At 46.3% G+C, this 23,179-nt stretch overlaps 2 protein-coding genes and 1 long non-coding RNA gene across 5 annotated transcripts in view; 2 read left to right on the top strand and 1 right to left on the bottom strand.

The window, feature by feature from the left end:
* The window catches only part of TBL3 (transducin beta like 3), a 39,177-nt gene extending 31,099 nt beyond the window's left edge, over positions 1-8,078 (top strand). The window contains exons 18-22 of the mRNA XM_088152541.1: positions 1,381-1,439; positions 2,964-3,067; positions 4,050-4,121; positions 5,072-5,230; positions 7,872-8,078. Of these exons, the coding sequence (XP_088008667.1) occupies positions 1,381-1,439; positions 2,964-3,067; positions 4,050-4,121; positions 5,072-5,230; positions 7,872-7,987 (510 nt within the window). The 3' untranslated portion in view covers positions 7,988-8,078. The remainder of the gene's footprint in view (positions 1-1,380; positions 1,440-2,963; positions 3,068-4,049; positions 4,122-5,071; positions 5,231-7,871) is intronic.
* Positions 8,079-8,994: 916 nt separating this feature from the next.
* NOXO1 (NADPH oxidase organizer 1) lies at positions 8,995-20,325 on the bottom strand. 3 transcript variants are annotated; one of them, XM_088152528.1, is made up of 9 exons: positions 19,919-20,325; positions 18,286-18,366; positions 18,117-18,192; positions 16,882-17,062; positions 14,297-14,490; positions 13,061-13,165; positions 11,907-12,024; positions 10,372-10,684; positions 8,995-9,931 (listed from the first exon to the last, which is right to left on the bottom strand). In XM_088152528.1, the coding sequence occupies exons 1-9, from the start codon at positions 19,982-19,984 to the stop codon at positions 9,926-9,928; spliced, it is 1,140 nt and encodes a 379-aa protein (XP_088008654.1). In that variant the 5' UTR covers positions 19,985-20,325; the 3' UTR covers positions 8,995-9,925. The 3 variants fall into 3 exon arrangements, with proteins under 3 accessions (XP_088008654.1, XP_088008642.1, XP_025029301.1); XM_088152516.1 differs by having other exon boundaries at positions 8,995-10,684; XM_025173533.2 differs by lacking the exon at positions 19,919-20,325 and having other exon boundaries at positions 8,995-10,684; positions 18,117-18,188; positions 18,286-18,368.
* LOC107326395 (uncharacterized) lies at positions 15,107-16,895 on the top strand. The gene is made up of 3 exons (XR_001560119.2): positions 15,107-15,182; positions 15,585-15,696; positions 16,705-16,895. It is a non-coding gene; the product is annotated as an uncharacterized LOC107326395 (long non-coding RNA).
* Positions 20,326-23,179: the final 2,854 nt, after the last annotated feature.

Below are 23,179 nucleotides of genomic sequence, written 5' to 3'. Positions count from 1 at the left end.
AGACAACTGTGGGATATCAAGCTGGCAAGGCTGCTTAAAGACCAATCGCTACAGGAAAAATATTAAGAGACATAATTTAAGGTAGCCATCAAACCTGCTACTGGAAGATGATAATCAAAATAATTAATTAGATAAGTATTTAATAGATATACAATGAATTGGATTAGAACCTACCATGAGGTCTCCTGAAAGGTGGGTAGGCTATAATTTTTAAAAAATTAAATAATGAATTCATTAAAATTGAACTTTTTCATGTAAAATATATCCCTGTCATTGAGTATGTTGCAATCAGTCAATATATTGTAGGATTATTTAGTTAATTTTAAAAAGATGGATTTTCATATTTCAGCCTCAAATTTCAAGCAGGCTATTGGAGCTGAATTGGTTGATAGAAGTAGCCACATGGGTTGCTCCAAATTTCATCTACTGAGGGAGCTAAAGAGAAAGTGAGAATTGACAAACATTTTCTCCTACTCTCTTTTTGTGGAAGTAAGCCTGGATCCAATTCCAAATTAGTTTATATGTAAAAGAGCCGATGCATCTTAATTACATCTCAATTAGAGCATTATAGAAATGAATGGATAGGTTCAAGATCAAGCTATCTTCCAAGAAAGGGAGGAAGAACCATTTCAAAAATAGCAAAATGCTTCTACCAAGGAAACAAGTTCAAGAAATTTATTTATAGCCAGATTCTGTTTTCAGTCCTCCCTAATGGGATTCCTTAGGTAATAGCCAAATGAGTCAATCACCATGTTAAATTTTCCAATAAAAATTATACTTGTGTTACTTTCTACAAGTAGCAAGAAGATTATAATGATTAAGGATAGATTTGATCTTTCCAGATTTTATCTGTCTGCAGAGTAGTATCCTGAAGGGGCAAAACCATTTAAGCACCAGCACCAGGTTTCTCTTCCTTACCACTCTGGGGCAGCAAGGAACCCGTGGTGCAGAGTTCCTAGAGGGTGATGCTTACTCTGTGCCATTGCAGTTGATGGAGGGGAAAAGGTGGGGAATGTCAGATGCTCCCCGTCTATTAGAAGCCAATAGTCTACTTTCTATTGGTTTCCTTGCAGAGCTACCCAACTGATTTATAAAATCACCTCCAGTATATTTTGAAATCTAAACAATTCCTAAAATGACACTCTGCACTCAAAATGAACTCATTAGCTTATTGATAAATTAATGTGATTCCACCTTTTTATTGCTATGTGCAGCGCTTGGCCGTTTGAAACAATATTGTGTTCTGTGCATGTCTGTTGCTTTGGTTCCAAAAATCTGGCAGGATCTCATGTGGTTCAAAACTTTTATTATTTTCTGAAGCACCAACCATTTCATTTGGCGATTTTTCTATTTGTGTTTCATGTCTTTGTATGTTAAAAGGATGTCACTCAAGCAGAACTTGAAGAAGAGCAAGCAAAGCAAGAGGAACAGATCCTGAAGTGAGTATCTCTGAGCAGCTTTTACCATATTTTCATTGTGCCAGCAAAACCTGATGCCTTCTGGTTGTTAGGCAACATCATCTCCAGCTAGGTTTTGCTAGAGGTGATGGGAGTATTCAAACATTTCAATATCCCAATTTGAGGGAAGTCTGTGAGAGTTTTCCTCTAATCGAAGAGATTGTGATCAGTCAGCCATAAGCTTTCCTCTGAGTTGATTCCATATAAATTTGCATACAGTTAGCATTCTAAGTGAAGATCCATGCTTTGCTTCTAGGTATTTTGGAAGAGGCATTCCTTCCTGCGTCAGTGTGCATAGGGGGTATCTAGAATTGTTTTGGGAATCTCCCATGTGTTGTGTATACTTATTTTGAATGTGGTTATTTAGATAAAAATCAAGTCTCCAAACTGCTGTCTAATTGGTGGCGTCTATTTCCTTTTTTTAATGTATTGATTAATTATCTGTAGTAAATACAGTGTACAAGTTTGCAGGCTTGCAAGTAAGATTGTAAAAAGTATGGATTTGCATAAAATGCCTTATTCATTTGCCTGCCATAATGAATGAATGCCTTTTACTTGGACTAGGGAACTTCAGCTAAAAAATACTTGAACAATTCCCAGCGTATGACAGCTTTCCAGCAATTCTTGTTCTACCCAGGCACATGACTGTTTGAAAGACTATATTGTAGAAGGATTACATACTTGATACTGACTAGGGTCTCAGTCCCCCTTCTCCCAGTGTGGCATCCTTCAGCATTCCTAGCTAATGCATCAAGTATAGTCTCAAGTATTTTCCCAACTGGATTGTGGAAAAGCTGGTTTTAATGCTTCATGGCAAGATGTTAGCTATACCAGGGGGAAAAAAAGACTTTAGGATCCGCTAGCCCAAAGAAAGGTGTAGAAAGCACGTACTTAGGAATTTTAAGCTGAGGAGTTTGTTTTCAGTTTTGGAACCAGGCCTTGCAGGCCAATCAACACAAGCTTGGGTTACCCCAAGCTTTCCTCGGCCCATTGCAAGATTTCATCTAGATGGAAAGGGCCACGTGGTCTTTCCCATTGTTAACGTTTTGGAAAATGCTTGCCAAATTGCCCAGAGATCCACTAGTGCATTTTAATTACCTTCTGCTCACCATGGCTGAAATAGTATTAGAAAAAGCAGCCGTTCCCTGTCCACTGGACTAGCAGTAGGGAATCATTTACTTGCTGCCATCTGTCTCCAGGTTGCTGGCACTGGAAGGTCGGTGGCTGTATAAATGAGTTTCTGTGGACCATTTTGTGTTTCATTCAGACAAACATTAATCTAAGGTTGTGGTAGAAGTGAAAAGTAAACAGCCATCCCAGCAGAAGAATGGGGACAGAAATCAGGCATAGAAAAAAATCCCACTGTGGATCTAGGAAAGACGGCAGGTCCCTTTTCACCTGCCTTCGGTGGATTTTCTGCTTTCATTCTGTCCCTGGAGCCATGAGATCTAGCTAGCAACTCCCCAAACCCTTCTGAGTCTCCCTTTTTTGCTTCGTGTTTTCCAGAGACCAGGAGCTGGCTAATTTGCTGCACAAGAAGCAGTTCCTGAAAGCTCTGGGCTTGGCGATCTCCCTGGACCGGCCTCATACAGTGCTGACAGTTGTCAAGGGTGAGACCTCGTTCAGAGGGAGCCCGGAAGGGGTTCACTTTCATCTGGCTCCAGCCTTCCACCGATCCCCCGAGTCCCACTCGGTGGCCAGATGCTGCTCGTGTGTCCCTAAGGAGGCCTGATCAACCTCCAGAGGCTTGGAGAAGCCAAACGTTACGTTTTCAGGGCCAAGCAAGGAAGTTCTCCCGGGTTTCAAAATACATTTGTTGCGTATATGAGCTATTCAGAAATATTGTGGTGTGTTTGTATGTATGTATGTGGGTATGATGTGTGGGTGGCAGTCTGTCATAATTACCAGTTTGCTGGATGGTGCAGTATTCACTTTTTAAGAATAAGGTTGTTGCCAGCTTCCCTTTAGTTAGGGGATTTCCCCACACAAACATGTGCTTGTGCTCATAGTGACCCCCGCCTCTTCAGGATATCCTGCCATCCTGAAGAAGCAAAAGAAGGCATGTTTACAGGGTCCCAGGCTCGATGTGAAACTTTGAGTTTAGCTTAAGAGCCACTCTAAATGTTGCCAGAAAATCATGATTTTTAAAGTTATGGAAGGGCTACACAATTAAATACACAGGAAGCAAAAATATTCTATTTAATTAAATCAAATTTAATTTTGTCCTGAGATGACCCACTTTTGTTGTGACCCTGTTTTCTTTTGAAGTATATCCCCTGGTGCATCATCTAAAGGGGCAGCCATGGTTCTCGGTCCCAAAACGTTGTGCACATTCAAGGACACTAAGGGAAGGGAAGGGACACCTGCAGCATACTGCATGTGAGAATCGGCAGCCTTGTTGTGCAGTCACACTAGTTTGTCCCACTCACCCTTGGAAAGCCTCTTGCCAAGAGCGTGATGGAGGGTGGGTGTCTTTCTCAAGTAGGAGGCAGGATCGCAGGTGGTGTTGGCCTTCAGGAACTCTTCATTTTTTGTCCCACTGTTTCTGTCCCCTGGGAATTCGATAGTGATCGGTTATTTTGTCTCCCTCAGCCATTCTAAAGGAGCCTGGCGGGAAAGAAGACTTGGCAAAGAACTTGACGAAGTTGCGGAAAGACCAGAAAGGTCAGTTTGCACCCTAGTGGGACAGCTTCTAAAAGTGTGCTTCTGTGTGCACATGAACCTTTGCATCTATATAAGTGCATGCAGACATCTGTGTGTGTGTGTGTGTGTGTTTGTGTGTTCACAAAAGATAAACAAGGCAGTTCACAGCAGGTTCTCTTGTTTCCAGACTTCTGTCTTTTTTAATGAAAATTAGCCCTTTGGAACAAAAGACCATTGAGCAGCTTAACCTTTGCCCCTCCTTTTTTTTTTTGGTTAAAGACTACTACCCGCACTGCAGGCTGGCTTGTGGTCTCCTCTCGAGGAGCAACTGTTTGGAGCTCTTGTGGGCGATCTCAAGTCCTCTCCTTGTCCAGAGAGGAATTACGAAGAGCCGTCCACTCGCCAGCTTTTCATTGCTCTCCGGTCATTGGCTCCACTTTTTGCAGAGCCATCTTCAGTTTGCCATTTCTTTCCCGGAAGTCGAAGAGCTCCACTGTCCTGTAATTTGTGGTGTTGTTCCCAACAGTTCAAAAATGTAAACTGCCTGTGGTGGCATCTCTTAACCGAGAAACAGTCTTCATGTGGGAAAGAATAAACAAGTGCTTATGAGCAAGGAAATAGTAAGAGGAAGAGGGATGAAGCTTTCATTAATGATAATAGTAAAACCCTCAGGAATATCACATCGGCCAGGTATCATCTGGGGCTGACTCACAGCTGGAAGGGAGGAAAGAAGAAAAGAAAATTCACTTTCACTGTGAAATTCACTGTGGCTCAAGGATTGCCATTGTGGGAGATTGTAGCCCAGGGCTTAATCTTGTTTTATTCACTAGGCAGCTTTCACACTTCAGCTTCCTTGCTTTAAAAAACGGAGGCAAGAGGCATATCCAGATCTGGCAACCCTTAACAGGGCAGGTATAAACTCAGCATGTCCTCATTTCCTAATGTGTCTTTCTCATTCTTTTTTCCCCCAGAGGCTGTTCTAAAGTTTTCTGTCACTTGGAACACCAACACACGGAATTGCCATGAAGCTCAGGCAGTGGTTGAAATCCTCCTCAAGCATGAAAGCCCAGAGGATCTCTTGAAGTACGAAGGGATCAAAACTGCGGTGGAGTCCCTTCTGCCATACACAGGCAAGTGGCCCCTCTCTCTGGGAATCAAAACGCAAATGACTTCCAACTTCGTCAATAAATGACAGCCCTTGTTTCTCCAAGCAAAGAAATCTGTGCCTAAATAGGGTAAAAGCAGCTTTGACATTAACAGCTGAAATGTGTATTTACCAAAATACAGAATATACAAGCAGTGGCTCAGTTCTTCTTCCCATCCTGCTTTGGGACAGTCTTATCACAACCTAACAACGCTCTGTTATCTGATTAGTCTGCATGTCTGGACTCTTCATCACTCCATTAGCTACTGAGTTTGCTACATTTAAACCCAGTGTGGCTCAGTGAAGTTCTTCCAACTTCAAAGCTTGAGGTGATTTGCTGCAACTTCAGTAGACCCTGTTTCACTCTTGCTCATGCCCTCTCTTCTCTTATTAATACTTACTGTACTGCATTCCTATTCCAGCTTTCTTTGAAGAGCTCAAAATAGCATGTCTAGTTCCTTCTCAACTTTATCATCAGAACACTGTAGCAAGGTTGAACAAAGATGACTGGCCAAGACTACTTAGGTGTAAGCATGATGGTTCAGGAAGGATTTGAACTGGGGTCCTCCTATTACTAGATGGAATGTGGTGTGATGAGAGGCTTCCTTAGAAAATGAGCTCCTGAGGATTGCCACCTGCCTTTTTGCTGGACGGGGGAAGAGAAGAGTCACTTGTTGATTGAAGAAGCCACATTCCTCTGGTTTAAGCCTAGGCTTTAGGACTTTGCAAGCAGAGTAGAAGTAACAATTTGTTGTATTCATCTCACCAGACTGGGTTTATTTTGAACAGTTTGTGGGATAACTAAGAGCAGGAGGTACAACATGGACTGGGTATTCTAACACTTCCTGTGTGATCACTCAGTGATTTGTTCTGTGGGTTTAGCAGCCTTTCCCTTCAGCTCTGCTGACGGGCATAAAGGAAGAAGCTTTCCAAATCCTGCAAAGAGTCTCTGCCTTCATGACCTCACTGTGAAAGAGGCTGGGAAATTCTTACATTTTCCAAAATTGTGTATTTGCCTCTAATTCTAGCATTAAAGAAACATTCCTAAAATCTGTGTAGTTCTAGTGTTCTTGGTCTTGCCCAGTTGTGTGGGGCTTGACCCCTTGGTACCTTATGCTGTCTGAAGCAAACAATATATGTAGGACAGTGACACCTCCCCACTCCCATTTTCAGCCTTTCAGGTCAAGGGAAATTCAGGCGGGCGGGTCCTATTTGCTCTTACACCATCCCAACTGCTCAGTGAGACTATTTATATGCAAACCAGCTTTTTCCCACAGGCAAAAGTTAGTTTCTGCATCACTAACCTGGTTTCAAGATGGATCTACGTGCTCCACAGATGCCGAAGGAGGCTTGGGGCCTTAGGGTGTTAGATGAATTCTGATCCTTCAAGAAAGGCCCCACCAGGGTAAAAAAGTTTCTCCATGTGGACTTCCCTAGATCCAAACCCAAGAAGGCATTTCCCCCTGCAGCTTCCTGTAGCTCCAGGGGAGGAGGAATTCCCAAACAATTAGATTACAGCTTGGGGGCTTAGGTCTGTCCAAGAAAGCAAACATTAAGGTTTTTCATTATTATGTGATCAAAGAATAATTATGTAACTTTCAATTTTCTTGGAGAAAATTAATATGTTACAATATTTGCTTGGATGTGAAGCTAAATATCTCTCCGCTGAAGTTTTTTTCTCAGTCTTGGAAAAGGTTCCTAAACAGCTGCATTTGCCTTAATCCCCAGCTGGCAGAGCCAAAGGCTGGAAGATACTATGGGTCCAACACATCTGAAGGATGTCATGTTAAGAAAGATGCAGGGGCATCCACAGCTCTGTGTGTGTGTCAAAGAAGTCAAAATGGTGGCTTTGTGTGATTGAAGCTCTGCATATCTTATCAATTCTTTTCAAATACTGCTGGCCATAGGATCCAAATTAACAAAGTTATAATTGCATGCAGAGTATCTGAAATTAAAGAAGAAATTGCCTAGAAATATGTGATCATGGAACAATTCAAAGAAATTTGACCAAGTTGGTTGATAATTCTTCACTTTGCTCCTTGTTGGAAAAAAATTGAGTTCAAATATTGACAAGAGACATGTATACAGAATTCTTTTCTGCAATCCACCAATAGATTTATCCATTCAGTGCTGCTCCCTGCTTAGTGCTCCTATCTCTTGGTTACAGTCGATTTCCTACAGGAAGGATGTAACGGTTTCAGAGTTATATTGAAAGTTCTACTTATTTCAGAGCAAAGATTTACTTCTGAGTTTATGCCCCCAACAGTCATAGTTTGGAAATGCCTTATCTACAGAGCACCCAATTGTCCCTTTTAAGAAGCTTCTGTGTCTTCTAGAAGATCCTGGAAAGAATTCTGAAATGGTGGCAGCCACATTTCCTATCTCTCATCACTCATGGAGGTAGCCAAGCCTCCTTATCCTACCACCACTGAGAGCACCACCTTACATTGCCTTTGGTGGCATGTTGTCAAATGAGGGGGAAGCAGTGTTCCCCTGAAAGAACTGTTGATAAATTTGGACACCTGCCTTGAAAACCATCAATTCAAGGTGAGGCTGAGTAGGCAGCCAACCATTGGCAAGGATGGCGTGCACTTGCCTGTTTTCATTCCCCTTTTTTCTCTTTGCAGAACGCCACTACCAAAGGCTGGGCCGGTTACTCCAGGCCTCCATGTTCCTCGATTTCATGTGGCAAAACATGAGGCTGGCTGAGGCTCCCAGGTGGGACGAAGACATGGAGACATGACTACTGAAGCTCATCTGCCAGTACTTGCCCACATCCCAAAACAGGTTGACGCTCCCTCATCAGCAATGTTTTAAAGAATGTTTTACATAATAAATTGTTTATTTATATAAACAAACTTGTCCCTCATTTGCTGGGCCATACAAATTCTCCACCCCAGTGTCTTTTAAAAAATAACACACTTAATTCCTCAACAGTACAATTTTTTCACAGAGGAACAAAACTACATAGCTTCACATCCACTAGTTTGGGAGGGTGATGGAAGGCATGGCTTAGTTCACCTAGCATGCTAAGCCCTGACGGTTTTAACCATAGATGATTGAACAAGCCACAGTTGATACGGTTAGAACACCATGCTAAGCCAAAACCAAACAAACCAAATGATGTTTTAGCACAATGCATGAATCAGGCCTCACTTCTAGAGGAAGATGTCATGGCCATAAAAGCAGGGAAGATATTTTGGAGAGCTGAGCCCCCGTTGGCCTTACTGTGTATCCTCAGGGGTGGTAGACAGGTTAGGTTGAGATGAAACAGACCTAAGATGGGGATAATAGCAAAGGAGTTTTGTCTTGCTGTACCTGCCCCCATCTCTTGCAGCTGTGATATACAGGAACTTAGAGATGGCCTCAAAGAAGGAACACAGCAGCTGTTAGTTTAACACCAGCTTAGCCCAGAAACAGAGGATGGAGTGAGGAAGAAACTCAAGATTCCTCACTTTGATTCTCTTTGGTATAAGAGGGGAGAGAAAGTATCTCGTCAAGCTTTCAAGGATCTGTTGTTATACCCTTTAACAGTAGAGTTCCAGTAGTCCTTGTGGAGTCTGTTTGATGACCTGGCCTACCTTGAAGGGCTACGTTCCGACAAAGAGCACCAGGAGGAGAACCACCCACCACGCAGTCTGTAAACAGTCACAGCAGAGCACCGCTTCTGTGCTCCCAGGCTTACCCCATCAAATTCAGTGGCTCTCGTGCTCATTTTTTGTAGAGAACATCAATTAGCCAGATTGTCTTAGCATGCTTTGTTTATTTAAATTTAGATGTCTAACAGCAAGTTTTACAACTTACAACTTTAATATACACACTGATAACTGTTCATAAATAGATGAAGTTATTCACTGCAACAGAAGAGTTTTGGCTCTGCAGGTAACAGAAGTGACAGTGCAGCACGGACCACTGTGTGTTTACTCGGGAGGAAAGGCTGTGCATGAAAGGCAGTGTATTGACTTTTTTTTAAATAGGAAGAGACAAGGTGACTTTCCAAAGAAATTGCAAACTAAGGCAGTTGTTTTAATTTTCACACGCGGATTGTTTAGAATCTGAAAAGACAGCATATTAGCTACATGCAGTTTTATTAATTCATATTTGTAATATGCCTAATAACCCCCAAACCTCTGGGCAGATACAAAGTTACTAAAAATATTAAAATACATTAATAAGTAACACAGAAAGGAATATAGTAAAATAAAAATACTCAATTGCCTCCATTCCAGTATATTATGTTAGTTAATTTTAAATAAATATCTTTTGCTGACCCCACTTGGATACAGCAGTGAACAACTAGTGGATTTTGATAGTTGAGTAGAAAATAGGACTACCAGAAAAGCCAGTTCTACCTGCCCGTATCTTTTGTTCAGGCAGAAGTAAGTTAAGCTCCATTGTAGTCCTTCACAAGATGTTCTCGGTGCCCACAAAAGAATGCCTGCCCCATCTGGCGAGGCCAAATCGCACCCCATTGCAGTCAGTGATGTCATCCAGCCTGATGAAAAATGTCCTCTCCTTTCCATTCAAGCGACTGGCGTCTAAATTAAAGTTCTTAAAGTGGATGGTGCTTTTAGCTTTCAGCTGGCTCTCGCTTTAGGAGAACTGAGGTGTGTCTCTGGAAGAAGGCCCTCCTTTTAGCCACTTCAGCCAGCTCCTCTGATTATGGAAGGACATTCAAATTCTAACCCTGCATAAAGAACTGGGTGATTCCCTCCACACACAACAGGTATCTTCTACATACATAAATCTCAACCCAGTGACGTAAGATGGCACCTTCTTTGCTTTCCATTTGCTCTCTGGTACTCCTCATGAATACACGTGAGAGCAGGCAGGGCCGCTGGGCTGCTCCAGTGATCTCTGCAGAGCTCTTCTGGTTGGGCTGCTGCATTTCTGGAGGATTTCATGAGGGGAGGGGCGCGGGGGCACAACAGGGCCCCTAGGCAAGGGGCACATACCAGAGGGAAGGGGATGAACGGGGTCCCTAGAAGTCTCCTCTTCAGAGCCTGAATTGTTTTGCTGCTTGCTTACGGAGGAGCTTCCTGGGCTCCCAGGGGTCTGGTGGTAGGACTCTGTGAGGACAATATTGCTCTCAGGATCTGAGGGGCCGCAGAACCCTTGGTCACTCACGTTCCCTGAGCTGCTGGACCAACTGTCTGTCTCAGAGGTTGAACTGGAACTCCCTATGGTGGCAGCTGTAGTCGGAGAACGAACCCCTTTGCCTTCGAGTGATCCAGTGTCTTTGCTTTGCATCATCTGGTTCAGATAAACCTGGTTCCTCTTTTGCTGGGCTGCAAAATTCTTGCTGCTGAGACCAGGGGCTTCTGTGAGGTTTGGCAGGGAGCTGCACAAGGAGCGAGACGCGAGAGCCAGGAATTTGCTGTGAGGGTTTCTGTACGGCTGGAGAAACATGGAGGGAATGAAGCCTGCGGTGCCGTCATACCTGGAAATCCAAAAATGGGAAGGGGCAGGAGGAGAGAGAATCACTTGAGCTCAGTTATAAGGTCAGACCGGTCTGCTTGATCATACTCAGAGCCTAAACTCCAACATAGGATGAATTCCTTCTGGTTTGCGTCAGCAATTGCATCTAAGTCTGTTGCTTCTTAACAACTGCAGAAAGGTATATATGGCATGAGGGGGGACTTCTCCCCCAACCTCTTCCAATAAAAGCTGATTTCTTCTTTAATGGGAGTTATGCCAACGGCCTAATATTTTATCTCTTGCAAAATTTCTACTTTTGGGAAAGAATTTCTGCCTGTGGATCTTTGACGACATTTTGAACTCTCCTTTAGCCCCAGAGAGATTCAGATGTTATTCCACAAAGAGGACATCCCACAGATATTGTTGGAGACTCCAGTTCCACTGGACCATAACTCCCATCATTCCTCAACACAAATCATGCTGCTGAGGCTAAGAGTTCATCAACCTGTTGAGGATTTCATGTGGCCTTTCCCTGCTAGTGAGAGGGCTTTGCTGGGTCTTCCTCCCTGACTGCAAGGCTGAACCATTTTCATTCTTCCAGTATCCCATGCTTCCCTAATTGTCCTCCAAACCCATAGAGCAACACAACAGTCACAGGACCTCTGGAGAAGGGATATGTCTAGTCACTCCATTGCTTCTGATGAAGTAAACTCTAGCTGGTGAAAGCTTAGCCCTTTTAATAACATTTGTTAATCTGAAAAGGTGCTACCAGGCTCCTGATGTTTGCTTAAGAGATCCCAGGACTTTGTTTACTAATCTTTCAAGGTAGCAAGTGTAATATTCAGTATTTTTTATCAGGCGTTCAACAACCAGCAGACACTAGGTGGGGGTCTGTCCAATTGACCACCGTTCCATTAGTGTGCCCAGATTGAGTTCCTCACCCCCACCCCACCTGCTGGCTTACTGTGACGGAAGTATCTATGAGGAGGAGAGTGATGTGGGAGATCAAGGCTTGCGGGAAGGAGGGGGGAGGAGGCAAGAGGCAGCACAGTCCGCAGGGGGAGCGTGGGAAGACCAAGAGGTTCAGGATAGCCACTCCCTAGAATCTCACAGGGTAGATCCCCTAGTTGCTGTAGTATAGATTCAGTTTGGCAAGAGGTGTGTCTACAAGGTGTAAACAAATACAGGAACTGTACTCGACTGGACTGTTTCATCATTGTTCTGGGGCTGAGCCTGTCACTTACCAAGCAAGCCACCAGCCACTGTCTGATTTCTCAAGCACTTCCACCACAATCCCAGTCTTGATGGAAAGTTCATCTGGTTCCTTGGCTCTGTAAGCCTGGGTGACATAATACAGCATCCCTGGAAGGAAGGAAGGAAGGAAGGAAGGAAGGAAGGAAGGAAGGAAGGAAGGAAGGAAGGAAGGAAGGAAGGAAGAAAGAGAGGGGGGGAGGGGGGGGGGGAGGGGGGGGGGGGGGGGGGGGGGGGGGGAGGGAGGGGGGGGAGGGGGGGGGAGGGGGGGGAGGGAGGGGAAGGAAGGAGGGAAGGGAGGGAGGGAGGGGAAGGAAGGGAGGGAGGGAGGGAGGGAGGGAGGGAGGGAGGGAGGGGAGGGGAGGGGAGGGGAGGGGAGGGAGGGGAAGGAAGGAAGGAGGGAAGGGAGGGAGGGAGGGAAAGGAAGGAAGGAAGGGAGGGAGGGAGGGAGGGGGGAGAGGAAGGAAGGAAGGAAGGAAGAGAGAGAGAGAGAGAGGAGAGAGAGAGAAATATGTAGCCCAGCTTATTCTTCCTTTTGTTACAGAAAGAAAGAATCCTATAGCTGTGCCTGAAGATGCATTAGAATGGTTACATGCAGAAGACATCCAGATTCCCTCTCTGCTGTCTCCGAGTTAAGGATCGTAACCGTAGAGCTCAAGTCTTGCAGCTTAGCTCTAAGCGTGAGTTCAAAGAAGCCACTATCTCTCTTATTACAAAGCAACTGCCTAAGTTCCCACCTGGCGTCAAAACAATGCAAATTCCATTTGGGAAGAACCCTAACTCAGGAAACAGCTTCTACTAAAGCCAGGATATGCATTGTTTGGGGCAACGGACACATTTGGTATTCTGGGAACCTGCCACTTTGCTATCGCAAAATGGCTGCCGTGGAGTGGCATTCTTTTCACAAAACAGCTGTCAGAAAGCGTCCAGCTAGTCATTGGGTCCATTTTGACTGTAATATTGTAAACATGTAAACAAATCTAAAACAGATGGAAGGGTCTGCAGGCCCACTGGGGCCACCAGAACCACCACGCCGATTCCTGACTTGAAGACCTGGCTGTGAAGGGGATTGACCTAACCACCATCTCTTTATGTCTGTATCTACAAGAAAGAGTTCGGGGCCCTCAGGAGGCCAGCTAGGAGTTACCTTCCTCGTTGTTTTCCTCCATGACAGGTATTTCTTTGCTGTCCTCCAGGTACGGAGCCGGGAACCAGGCTATTTGCTTTCGTTTGTTTTCCACCAGCCACCATCCTGAGACAAAAACAGCACGGGGGGATCAAGAAATGGCCTTGGTGCTCCCCAGCATTCCTTGGGCGAAAAGACAGAAATGGAGGAGTAGAGGAATTGCAGATTTACGCAGATGCTCTGTTCCCACCCGAAGGCACTCGGTTTCCTTAAATAGCCATAGTTTGGACCTTCAAAGTAGGTTGAGGGGGAATGCATAGTGACACAGCCTGGTTAACAGGGTTGGATCCGGACCCCTTCTGGAATTCCCTGGGCCTCAACAAACTATTTCCTTCCATTTGCATTGAGATGCTTCAAAAGTGTCCCTTCAGTCACACTGGGCTCCTGGTGGCTTCATGAACTTGGATGGGAGACCACCACAAGCAGCAGGGGCAAACCACTTCTCTGTTGCTGCCAGGGAAACAACCCAGAGGTGGCCATGAAGCCATCAGGAGCCCAATTCAAATTAAAGGAAGCTTTTTAACACCTCACTGCAAATGGACGGGAGTGGTTTGCTGAAGCCCAGGGAGTTCTGAGAAAGGATTGATGCTCTAGCCCAGTGTTGTCCAAACTTGGCCACTTTAAGATGAGTGGACTTCAACTCCCAGAATTCCCCAGCCAGCTGGGGAATTCTGGGAGTTGAAGTCCACTCATCTTAAAGTGGCCAAGTTTGGACAACACTGCTCTAGCCCGTACAGTCTCCCTGCCCACCCATACCATTTCATAGGCAAACCCTCCTGGAAAAGCTCTTCCTTGCAGTGAATCTGAATGGTTTTGCAATCCTCCCAGCTCTCTGCAAGTCAGGAGAGCACAGGATGGAGAAAAATCTGGCTTATTTAAGGAGAACACTGCAGAAGCAGGCTTGGATCAAGGATATCATTCTTACTATCCTAGGTTGGGTTCATACATCAGCATGATACGGTTTGACTGATTTTGGTTTAGCATGTTGTGCAAACTTTCCAAGTGTAGCTTGTAAATCATGATTTATGGCTTAGAGGTGGTTTATAAACGATGCCTGTGTGGGATTACAGGGCATGCTGTCGTGCAGACCTAGCCAATTCAGTTAAATGAACCATGGTTTCAGAATGCCCGCAGGCAATACGCAACCAGGCCGTGGCATCAGGATCCTGCTGGAAGGTGCCCGTTTGTGCTCCGTACCTGTCGGGTCTTTCATCAGCACTTCAAGCTTTTCTGCCTGGGTGGCTTCAAAGGGCTTGTTCTGGGTGTCTCTGGTTCTAAAGGGTGCCACGCATTGGTAAATCTGGGAGACGACCGGCTGCGTGATGGTCAGGCTGGATGTCCTGGGTGGCTCTTTCTTCTTCTCTCCCATTTCAGAAGGCAAAATGATGACGCTGCAGGATGAAAATCGTGAAATTCAAACGGATGTTGCAACAGCTGTTTTTCCAGCTGCCGTATTCCTAAAGCAGCAGCCCGTTACAGCCCTACGACTCCCATGGCTGGCTGGGCACTCACGAGGGGTCTGCTTTTTAAGCAACGTTCAGCAAATCACAAAAGGCTCCAGTTTCAACTCAATGGGTGGGTTCACATGACTTGCCAAACCACGTTTTATCCTCACAGATGGCACAAACCCAACCCAGGTGGTTAGTTAGGGTTCTGGGTGTCATGCAAACCCCATAAATTGGTTGAGTAAGCTACAGTTTGGTTTACAATTTAACTAAAGTGTGTCATTTAAGTACACAAGACGGTCGGCTAATACATTTTCTAAATAAATAAATCTGAATACGTAAATTACATCTACAGCCAAACAGATCATTCACTGGCATGTTAATATTTCATCTGCTGAAAGGAAAGCTTTTATAGTACTGTGTACAGAACAAAGTGAAAACAATGAAATCTGAGTGTCGTATTGCCAGCAGTAAAATGGTAGAGTCGACTTCTGACCCAACCCATTCCCGTTCAGAGGTGTTGGACTTTAACTCCTATCATTCCCAGACGCCATGCTGGTTGGGGATAATGGGTCAAAGTCCTAGATCTTCTGAAGGCGCCAGACTGGAAAAGACTGCTCGGATTGAGTTTGTTTCTGGTAACTTATACTTTTTTTTCCTTTTTTTGATGGTAATGAAATCATCGCTGAAATCAGTTTAAACTATTTCCAAGTTGTTTCGATTATACTTTATGGAATTAATGGCAGCTATTATTTACAACACGTGCAGAGGCAGTCTATCATAGCACAGTATGCTGGATGTTAGGATGAAAAGGACATCCGTGCCTCCGGGCCTGACCTGAGGGTGTGCCAGCGACACCACCCCGGGAGACAGAATGGAGCAACAGAAGAAACTCTGGACTGATAAAACGAGTCTTTCAGCCTTATGGGGCCAATTTATGAAATTACAAGCTGTGGCCTACAGCTATCTTGTGTATTTTCTTAATATCACAATAACAATGCCCTGCATTTATATCTTGTCGACTTTTTTTTCCCCTGCAGCCTGGACTTGAGGCAATCTGAAGCAGGCTGGCAGAAATCCAGGAGCTTCTTCCAAGATGTTACTGCAAGAAAAGCTAAGAAGGCGCCATGAAAGAATTCCAGTGACCGTTGTGTACGTATGCAAAGCGAGTCCTCTTTAGAGTGAAGTCAACCTTCGTACTTCCAAGTCTCTTTTTCCCACACACCGCCAGGAGCTGGTTGACAGAGAGTCAGTTTCCATCTGTCTCTTCTTCTGGCAATGGCCAGATCCAAAATCAGGGTGTTTTCCTCTGATGATGTGAGCCCTGACTTTCATACATCTCGCCTTTCCTTTGAGACGGCTTACATGTGAGTCTCCCCTCATGTTAGTTGCACAAGAACAACCCAATAGGTAGGATTGAAAGTAGGTGTCTGACCCACAGGCACTTATAAACTCTGTGGTCGGGGGGGAACTGGGGCTGGGTCTCCCCGGTCCTTCTCCAGCACTCACCAAGTTACCAAAATTGAAGCCTTTTTATTAAAAGCTTTCATCTCAACACCCACTCTGAAGCAAAACATATTTAACCCAAAGAACAGCCCGTTGTTTGGCTAGTGTGGTGATTCCAAAGCAGAACCAGAAACACTTTGCATGCTCTCTAAAAATAGCTGAGTTTATATATCACATTATGCTAAATTTGGTTTGTTTGCTTTCTACTCAGTACTTTGCAAACCTTGGATATGCGTTAGTGTTGTAGATGAAGCACATGCTTAGAACAAATTATTATATCCCACCTTTATTTTTGTACAACTCCAAGTGGCGTGCCTAATGCTCTGGCCCCTCTTTTCCCCACAGCAACACCCTTGTGAGGCGGGTTGGGCTGAGAGAGGGACTGGCCCAAAGTCACCCAGCCGTCCTCCTGCCTCAGGGTCTCCCAGGATTGAGTCTGGCACCTTCACCACTCCACCAAACTGGCTCTCACATCTGGTTTGACCAAGAAGCCTAGAAGTCAGTTCTACCACGAACAGGGAAATCCTCACCCGGTCCTCACTAGAGACTGCTTCTTTCCTCCCCAACACCCTCATATCACTCATCTCCTGAAATTGTCTGGCAGGCCTGAGTCAAAATATATGTCAAATAACACAGCATTTTCTTTGTCTCTAGGATTCCAGGAAAGGCATGCTGAAAATGAAAGCAGGAACATAGTTTGAACCACAGCTTGCCTCCAGTTCTACATTCTAAGAATTCAAGCCACGACACGATTTGATGTTTGAACTGAGCCTCGTAAAATGTGCATATTTTCTCCCTGCCCTTCAGGAAAACCTCCTTTCTTAAATGTACCTGTTTTCTGGAAAGGAAGGCTCCAGATCCTGGCTCTGGGCTTCAAGAAACGTAATCACATCTTCTCCCTGGGAGATTTTGGCTTGAGTCTTCAACAGTTCCTGGCAATAAACCTCCAGCAGCCTCAGACTCTCCATGCACCTGCTCAACTTCTGATTCTTCCTCAGCACTGCATTTGCATCTGTGAAGGGGGAAAGGGGAGAAAAACTTTAAGGAGTTCTACTCCTTGGCATGGTTCCATGCAACCTGCTTTTTTCCCAGCACGGTAATTTATGTGGGGCATAATGTCTTGCTCTAAAAGAATCCAGGGGTCTAGAATTCTGCAGAGGGTCCAAGCACAAATAGGCCTTTTCACTGTGACCTGAACGATGTATCAATGCTGCAAACCCATTCCTGGGCGGGGAGAAGAATGAGGCTAAATTATATATTGCATTTGACAAACATTTGCACAAACCTTTCTTCCCGTGACTGAACAAAGAACAGGGATCCAGGATTATAAGAAGCTGTTTTTAATTTGTGGTTCCTCTGAGCCTCTCTTGTGGCCTTTGTGGCTCACCTGGGGCACACCGAGCCTGCACTTTTAGTCCTGGGAGTGGACGGTTGAAGAATTTTAAGCCTTATGAAACTACTTCATCCCCACTCCAAAACCAGGCTGATTTTTTTCACTATGAGAGAATTATAGGCAAAACTTCTGCAAAACCTGAAGCACTCATTTTCCCCTTTCGCCCTCCCAGCTCTCCCCCAAAGCCCATAAAATTTGGCCTTGCCCACATCACAAGTTACCCCAACACAGGGTTCCTCAACCATGGCAACTTGAAGACGTGTGGACTTCAACTCCCAGAATTCCCCAGCCAGCCTTGCTGGCTGGGGAATTCTGGGAGTTGAAGTCCACACGTCTTCAAGTTGCCACGGTTGAGGAACCCTGCCCCAACACATTCTGTGGCCATCAGGAGCCAAATAAGTGCCCCCCATGTTACTTCCCTCTGCACAAAGCCACAATGCACTGCCGTCTACGTGAATGCACTCTTGTGCGCACAGTTTGTGGAAAGCAACTGCTGATGTAGCATCTCCATCATCGGGAGATTGGAACTGGAACCTTACGGGGCCGCAGGTGTCCAGCCTTTGCTTGCATAACTCTGTAAGTCTTTCTGACGGTTGATGGGAGCGGCAAGGATGGTAAACAGAAAGTCCAATTAAAGCTAAAATCCAAAAAAAACCCATTCATCCCCGTGTACCTCGAAATCTTGGGAGGGTCCGGTCGGACTTTTTCAACAAGCCACTCTCAATGGGGAATTTTCTCTTCAGTCCTTTCTGAAAAGAAGAGCAAGAGATGAGGCTGTGGCTGCTCGGGCAGCTCTAGGGGAAGAGACCGTGCGACTGCCCCTGAGCTCAGCTCAAACTTACGTGGAGGGTCTTAAATTCTTCAAACGTCCTGTAAACGAGAACCTGGTTTTGGTCAGACCAGGAGACAGAAAGCATGCAGGTCTGAAAAAAATGGAGCAGATCCAGACTTTAATCTATTTAATTCGTACAACGCTGTTTCTAGCAGAAAGGGGGCTCAAGTCAGCTACCAAGAAATACCCAACTAATTAAAAAAAATAAAGCAATAAAAAGAATACAATGTTAATCAAAACACACAAGCAACTCAGCTGCACAGTAGAGACCAGTTTAAGCCTCTGAAATTAAGGAGAGGTGTGTGACAATTTGTTAGGGATCAAGAGAGTGGAGGTCCAACCCATCTAAAGGATACCACCTTGCCAAGGCTGGGTTAGCACTAGAGCAAAATCTGCCATTCAGATGCTAAGATGGAAACTCTAACTAGCGAACAATTGCCCCTTTGTCTGTTAATTCGCAGCCTGGAAAGCTCTGACTGCAATCATGGCCATGCCTGTCGCAACACGAAGTTCCCCCCAAGCATGGACAGACAGCAGCTGGCATTTGAGCAGTTGGGTAAGAAAGACGTTTGTCTCCACGTCTGTCCCAAGGGAACAGACAAAACCATCCAGCGGCAGGAAAGGGTTCAAAGCAAGAACAACCTGAAGGCTGAGCCAACCTGGCTTTATTTGGAAGCACAACAGCCCACCAGTCCAAGCTGGACATAGGCTTCTGGCAAGCCCACCCCAGTTCCCAGAGGATTTCAGAACTAGGGGCCAACTTTAGTTTTCCAAAATGAAGGGACTTTGGGGATGCTGACTTCTGCACACAGCTAGTTGAGATGGGCAGGCAGCTAAAATAACAAACCCAAATTTCTATCAGCAGAAGCTTTTCAGCGTTTGCAGGCTGTGTGTGTCTCTGTGCGTGCAATTCAAGTCATTCCCCACTTTTCTGCTTGTATAACTCCCTCAAGGTGACTAACTTACAAGAAAGCAAAATGCAAACATTTGCATGAAATATGTCACAGACATATAAATATGTCTGGAATTCTAGAGCTGGAAGAATCCCAGAGACCATCAAATCCAACTCCCAGCTCCATGCGGGATCCTAAGTAGATCCCTTCCCCAAACTAAAGCAGCAATCTGAATTACAGCATTTCCAAAAGAATTTGCTGCATTTATTGCACGTACAGAGAGCCAGTTTGATGTAGGGTTTAAGGCACCTAGAAATTGGGAGACCCTGAGTTCTAATCCCACCTTAGGCACGAAGTGGGCTGGGTGGCCGTGGGCCAGTCACTCCCTCTCAGCCCTAGGAAGGAGGCGGCCAGGGCCGACCACTTCTGAAAAACCTTGCCAAGAAAACTGCAGGGCCCGGTCCGGTCCGGTCCAGGCAGTCGCCAGGGATCAACAAGGACTGGGAGGCCCCAAACGAAACAAAACCAAGCAAAAATGCACGTATAACCCCAGCTTGTGGCGATTAACAGTAATCAAACCATCATTAAAAGACATCATTACAACGTCATCCAAATAAAAGCATTTCAAACTATCCGATAACGCGGTTGCCACTTCGAAACATTTCAGGCGCGGAACGGCCGTTCGCAGCAAAGGCGGCCCGAGGAGCCGCCGCTCCCCGGGAGCCGCCTGCGGACTGCCGGGCGAGCTACCTTCCGCCTGCCGTGCTTCAGCAAGCCCACGGCTTTCACGTCCACGGGGAACCTGCCGCCCCCCATCCTTCGCCCTGCGCTGGAGAGGCGCGCTCTGGCGCCCCGGCTCCGGCGGGCAGGTGTCTTGGCCGCCGGAGAGGAGGGGCGGGCCGGGCCGGGCCGGCCGCCGCCCCGCCTCCCGCAGCCGCCTGGCTGAGGGGGCCGCGGTCCTCCTCCGGCCCCCGGGCAGCGGGGCCGGGACTTGGGCGCGCGCAGTTCAAGCCCCGCGCGCGCGGCTCGCTCGGACCGGCGCTCAGCCTCTCTCGCGGAGCGCTGGCCGGGGCGCGCGCGCCGCCCTGTGCCCTCTGCGGAGGTGCCGCGGCCCCCTGCACAATGCCGGACGCCCGCTGCAGTTTCTTGCTGGCAGCAGCGTGGCATCGCCTCTTCCCAAGTCTTCCGAGAGGGAGGGCGAGCCCGCCGGTGGGTGGCCTTGCGCAGCCCCGTCATTCGTTCCGCGCAGCAAGGGCGCTTCCCTCTGTTCGCTTGCTTTTTGTGGTCCTGGGAGAGCTCACTGCCGGCGCTGCTGGAAACTACTGAATGGCACGGCTGCACTTGATTTTCCGGCTGAAAAACCGGGCAAGACCCACCATCAGTGTCCGGGGTGGAGTTTGAAAGGCCTGGGGTCTTTGGCACGTGTCTATAAAGAGAACACGCGTCCCACGCGATTGGCACGCTGTAATGCTACAGTTGCCAGGAAAGTAGACGTTCAAATGGGCCACTTGGGGTTCCTCTCTCTATCACTAACGAATCCCTCCAGACCAAGGCAGTTGTTTGGGTTTGAAATTAAACCCACTGCTTGAGGGTTCGCAGGTGCCCGGTGGCAAAGCCAAGGATGCCCTGAAAACTAGGCTGCAATACAGGGTAGGGCTGAGCAGACCAATTCCCTTCTTGGAGGAGAAAATGCGCACAGCCAACACCACTTCACACCCAGAAATGCCTTTTCCTTGCCCCAATCAACTGTGAAGGTGGAGAAAAATGGCTCCAAACTGATGGCTTGAAAGGACTTCCCTCCAACTGATTGATTGATTTGATTTATATTACAATGCAAGGGGGCATACATACGGCTCCCTGCTATTTTTACCACCACAAGTCATAATATTGCTAGCATCTGGAATGTAACCAACTTGGACATGTTCAGATACCACAGTCCACAACAATTCCAAAACCTGGGGAAAATGGCAAATTGAGGGCTTTCAAGAATGGACTGGGCAGGGGCATCCATGAGGCGGGGTGGGGGGCGCATAAAAGCCGAAAGCCTTCAGTTGTGTGGTCGCACCTGCCATCTTAACTTTCTTTACCCCCTTGGGCCCCTGTGGTGTGTGCCAAGGGGGACCTTCAGATGTATTGCTGACCTACAACTCCTAGCAGCCCCAACCAGCACGGGTGATGTTAGAGATGCTGGAAACTGGAGTTCAGCTATCAGAGCTTTCCCATGGCTGTCCTGAACCATTAGTTCATCATCAAACAACCACTCTTCCTAATAACTTTCTCACAGTGCAGCCAAAAGTACATAGCAACAATCAATGTATTCAGGGTTTGCCTAGAAGATTTGCGGAAATACTTTTAAAAATCAAACCAACGGAGGCTGGGGAAAACCACAAACATGGCCTGAAAGTCCTTTGCAAACATTGACTATCAACCATCTGTTTGGTGAGGCATCTCTGGGAGGGAGGGATGAAAAGCCACCACTTGCTGCCCAGGTGCTTGGTGAAAAAAAGCACCAGCTTGCAACATGTTGTGCAGTGGCTGACCTTATTTTTTCTCAGAGATAAACACCGAATGGCGTGAGCAACAGTGCACAGTTGCAGGGTGTGTCAAGCCCCACCGGCTGAGCAAGACCAAGGAAGCAAGTACTGCACAGATTTCAGGAACATTTCTTCAATGCTAGAATTAGGGGGAAATACACAGTCTTGGAAACCGTAAGAATTTCCCAGCCACGGGGAAGTCATGAAGGTAGTCATCTTTGCAGGATTTGAAACACTTCTTCCCTGGTTTCTCCCCCCACTCCGCCCTCTGGGCTGAGTTGCTGTTTGTGAGATAAGCTGCCAGCAGACCCCCTTCTCTCTCTCGAGTGCTTATGTCCCCCCCCCATTCCTTTCCCAGCCTCCCCACAACCTCCCATGTGGTGTGTGTGCTGCAGCCCCACCACGTTGCCTGTTGCGCTTGCCTGCAGTTTTCGCAGAAATGGTGGGAAACTCTTAAAGACTGGTTTGAGCAGTTGTGTCACAAAATCTGCCAGTGTGTTGCAGGTAGTACGCACATGTGGCTCAGGGACCCCCCAACAGTTCCCCATTTCTGTTTTAAAGGATTACTTCAATAGTTGCATCTGTATCCTAACTCACATTTGCTCTCTGATATCTCTAAGCAGAGTTCTCAAGAAGGGAACTGCTCGATCACCAGGAAACCAGGAAGTTTGGAAACATTCCAGCATTTTATTTATTTTTATCAACTCGTAAAAAGTGTAGACAAATTTTGGGGCCCATGAACTTAGAAGCAGTGATCAAATACAGCAAAGATAAATAGACATCCAGCTGAGGTGGGAGAAAGGGCAAGGCCATGCTTTTAAATCAAACATGGAAAAAGAATTACATCTCCCACAAAGCATGCAGGAGGAAGTAAACAACAGTAGGCAAGGGGGTCCATGGGAGGGTGTGTGTGTGGGGGGGTCCAAACAGTTAATATGGTGGTCACAACCATGTGATCAAAGCCCAACCCTTGTTGAATACATCACACATACATGTAAAAAGGGGACAAGGCTTCAGTCGCATAGTCACAGCTGCCATTTTGATTGTTTTGACCTCCCTCGAAGCCAGGCAGAAATGGAAACGGCTGTTATGGTGACAAGCAGGCCATTGGGATTACAAGAGACAGGGTCGGTGGTCATTCGTCTGCTTGTAAGTCAAGGGCCCAAATCTCAGAATCTGGGAATGTCCCTATTTGGTAAGCAGTGTTGGAGAAAAAGGATGTCCATGGTGTCAGGTCTGCCAAAGGCCAAGCAGTTATTAAAGATGGGTGAGAAATTAATTGATTTCACATTAGAACATGAGTCTCTGTAACTCCCCCTTTCAACCAATAGACAATGATTCTCTGTTTTGTAGCTGCACGTGACCCAAATGCAGCTGGCTGGAAATCATCCCGAAGGCAGAAGGGCAAACCAATTCCACAGTCTGCCAGGAGAACTTCATGAATGGATCCCTGAAGTCACCAGCAGCTGAGTCTGAC

Source organism: Python bivittatus, unplaced genomic scaffold (genome assembly GCF_059951505.1).
Source record: "Python bivittatus isolate LINGU-HERP-01145 unplaced genomic scaffold, Pbiv_v1 ctg000030_np1212, whole genome shotgun sequence".
NCBI lineage: Eukaryota > Metazoa > Chordata > Lepidosauria > Squamata > Pythonidae > Python > Python bivittatus.
Note: the sequence above shows the minus strand (reverse complement) of the source record. Positions and strands in the feature narration are given on the sequence as shown.

Bases quoted from the DNA above. Each gene is read 5' to 3' on its own strand.
- NOXO1 (XM_088152516.1), bottom strand. From the start codon at position 19,984: ATGGGGGGCGGCAGGTTCCCCGTGGACGTGAAAGCCGTGGGCTTGCTG. The intron at 18,367-19,918 runs GTAGCTCGCCCG...CATTTTTTTCAG, and splicing joins TGAAGCACGGCAGGCGGAAG to ACCTGCATGCTTTCTGTCTC. The intron at 10,685-11,906 runs GTAAGTGACAGG...TTGGATTTCCAG, and splicing joins AGTGGCTGGTGGCTTGCTTG to GTATGACGGCACCGCAGGCT.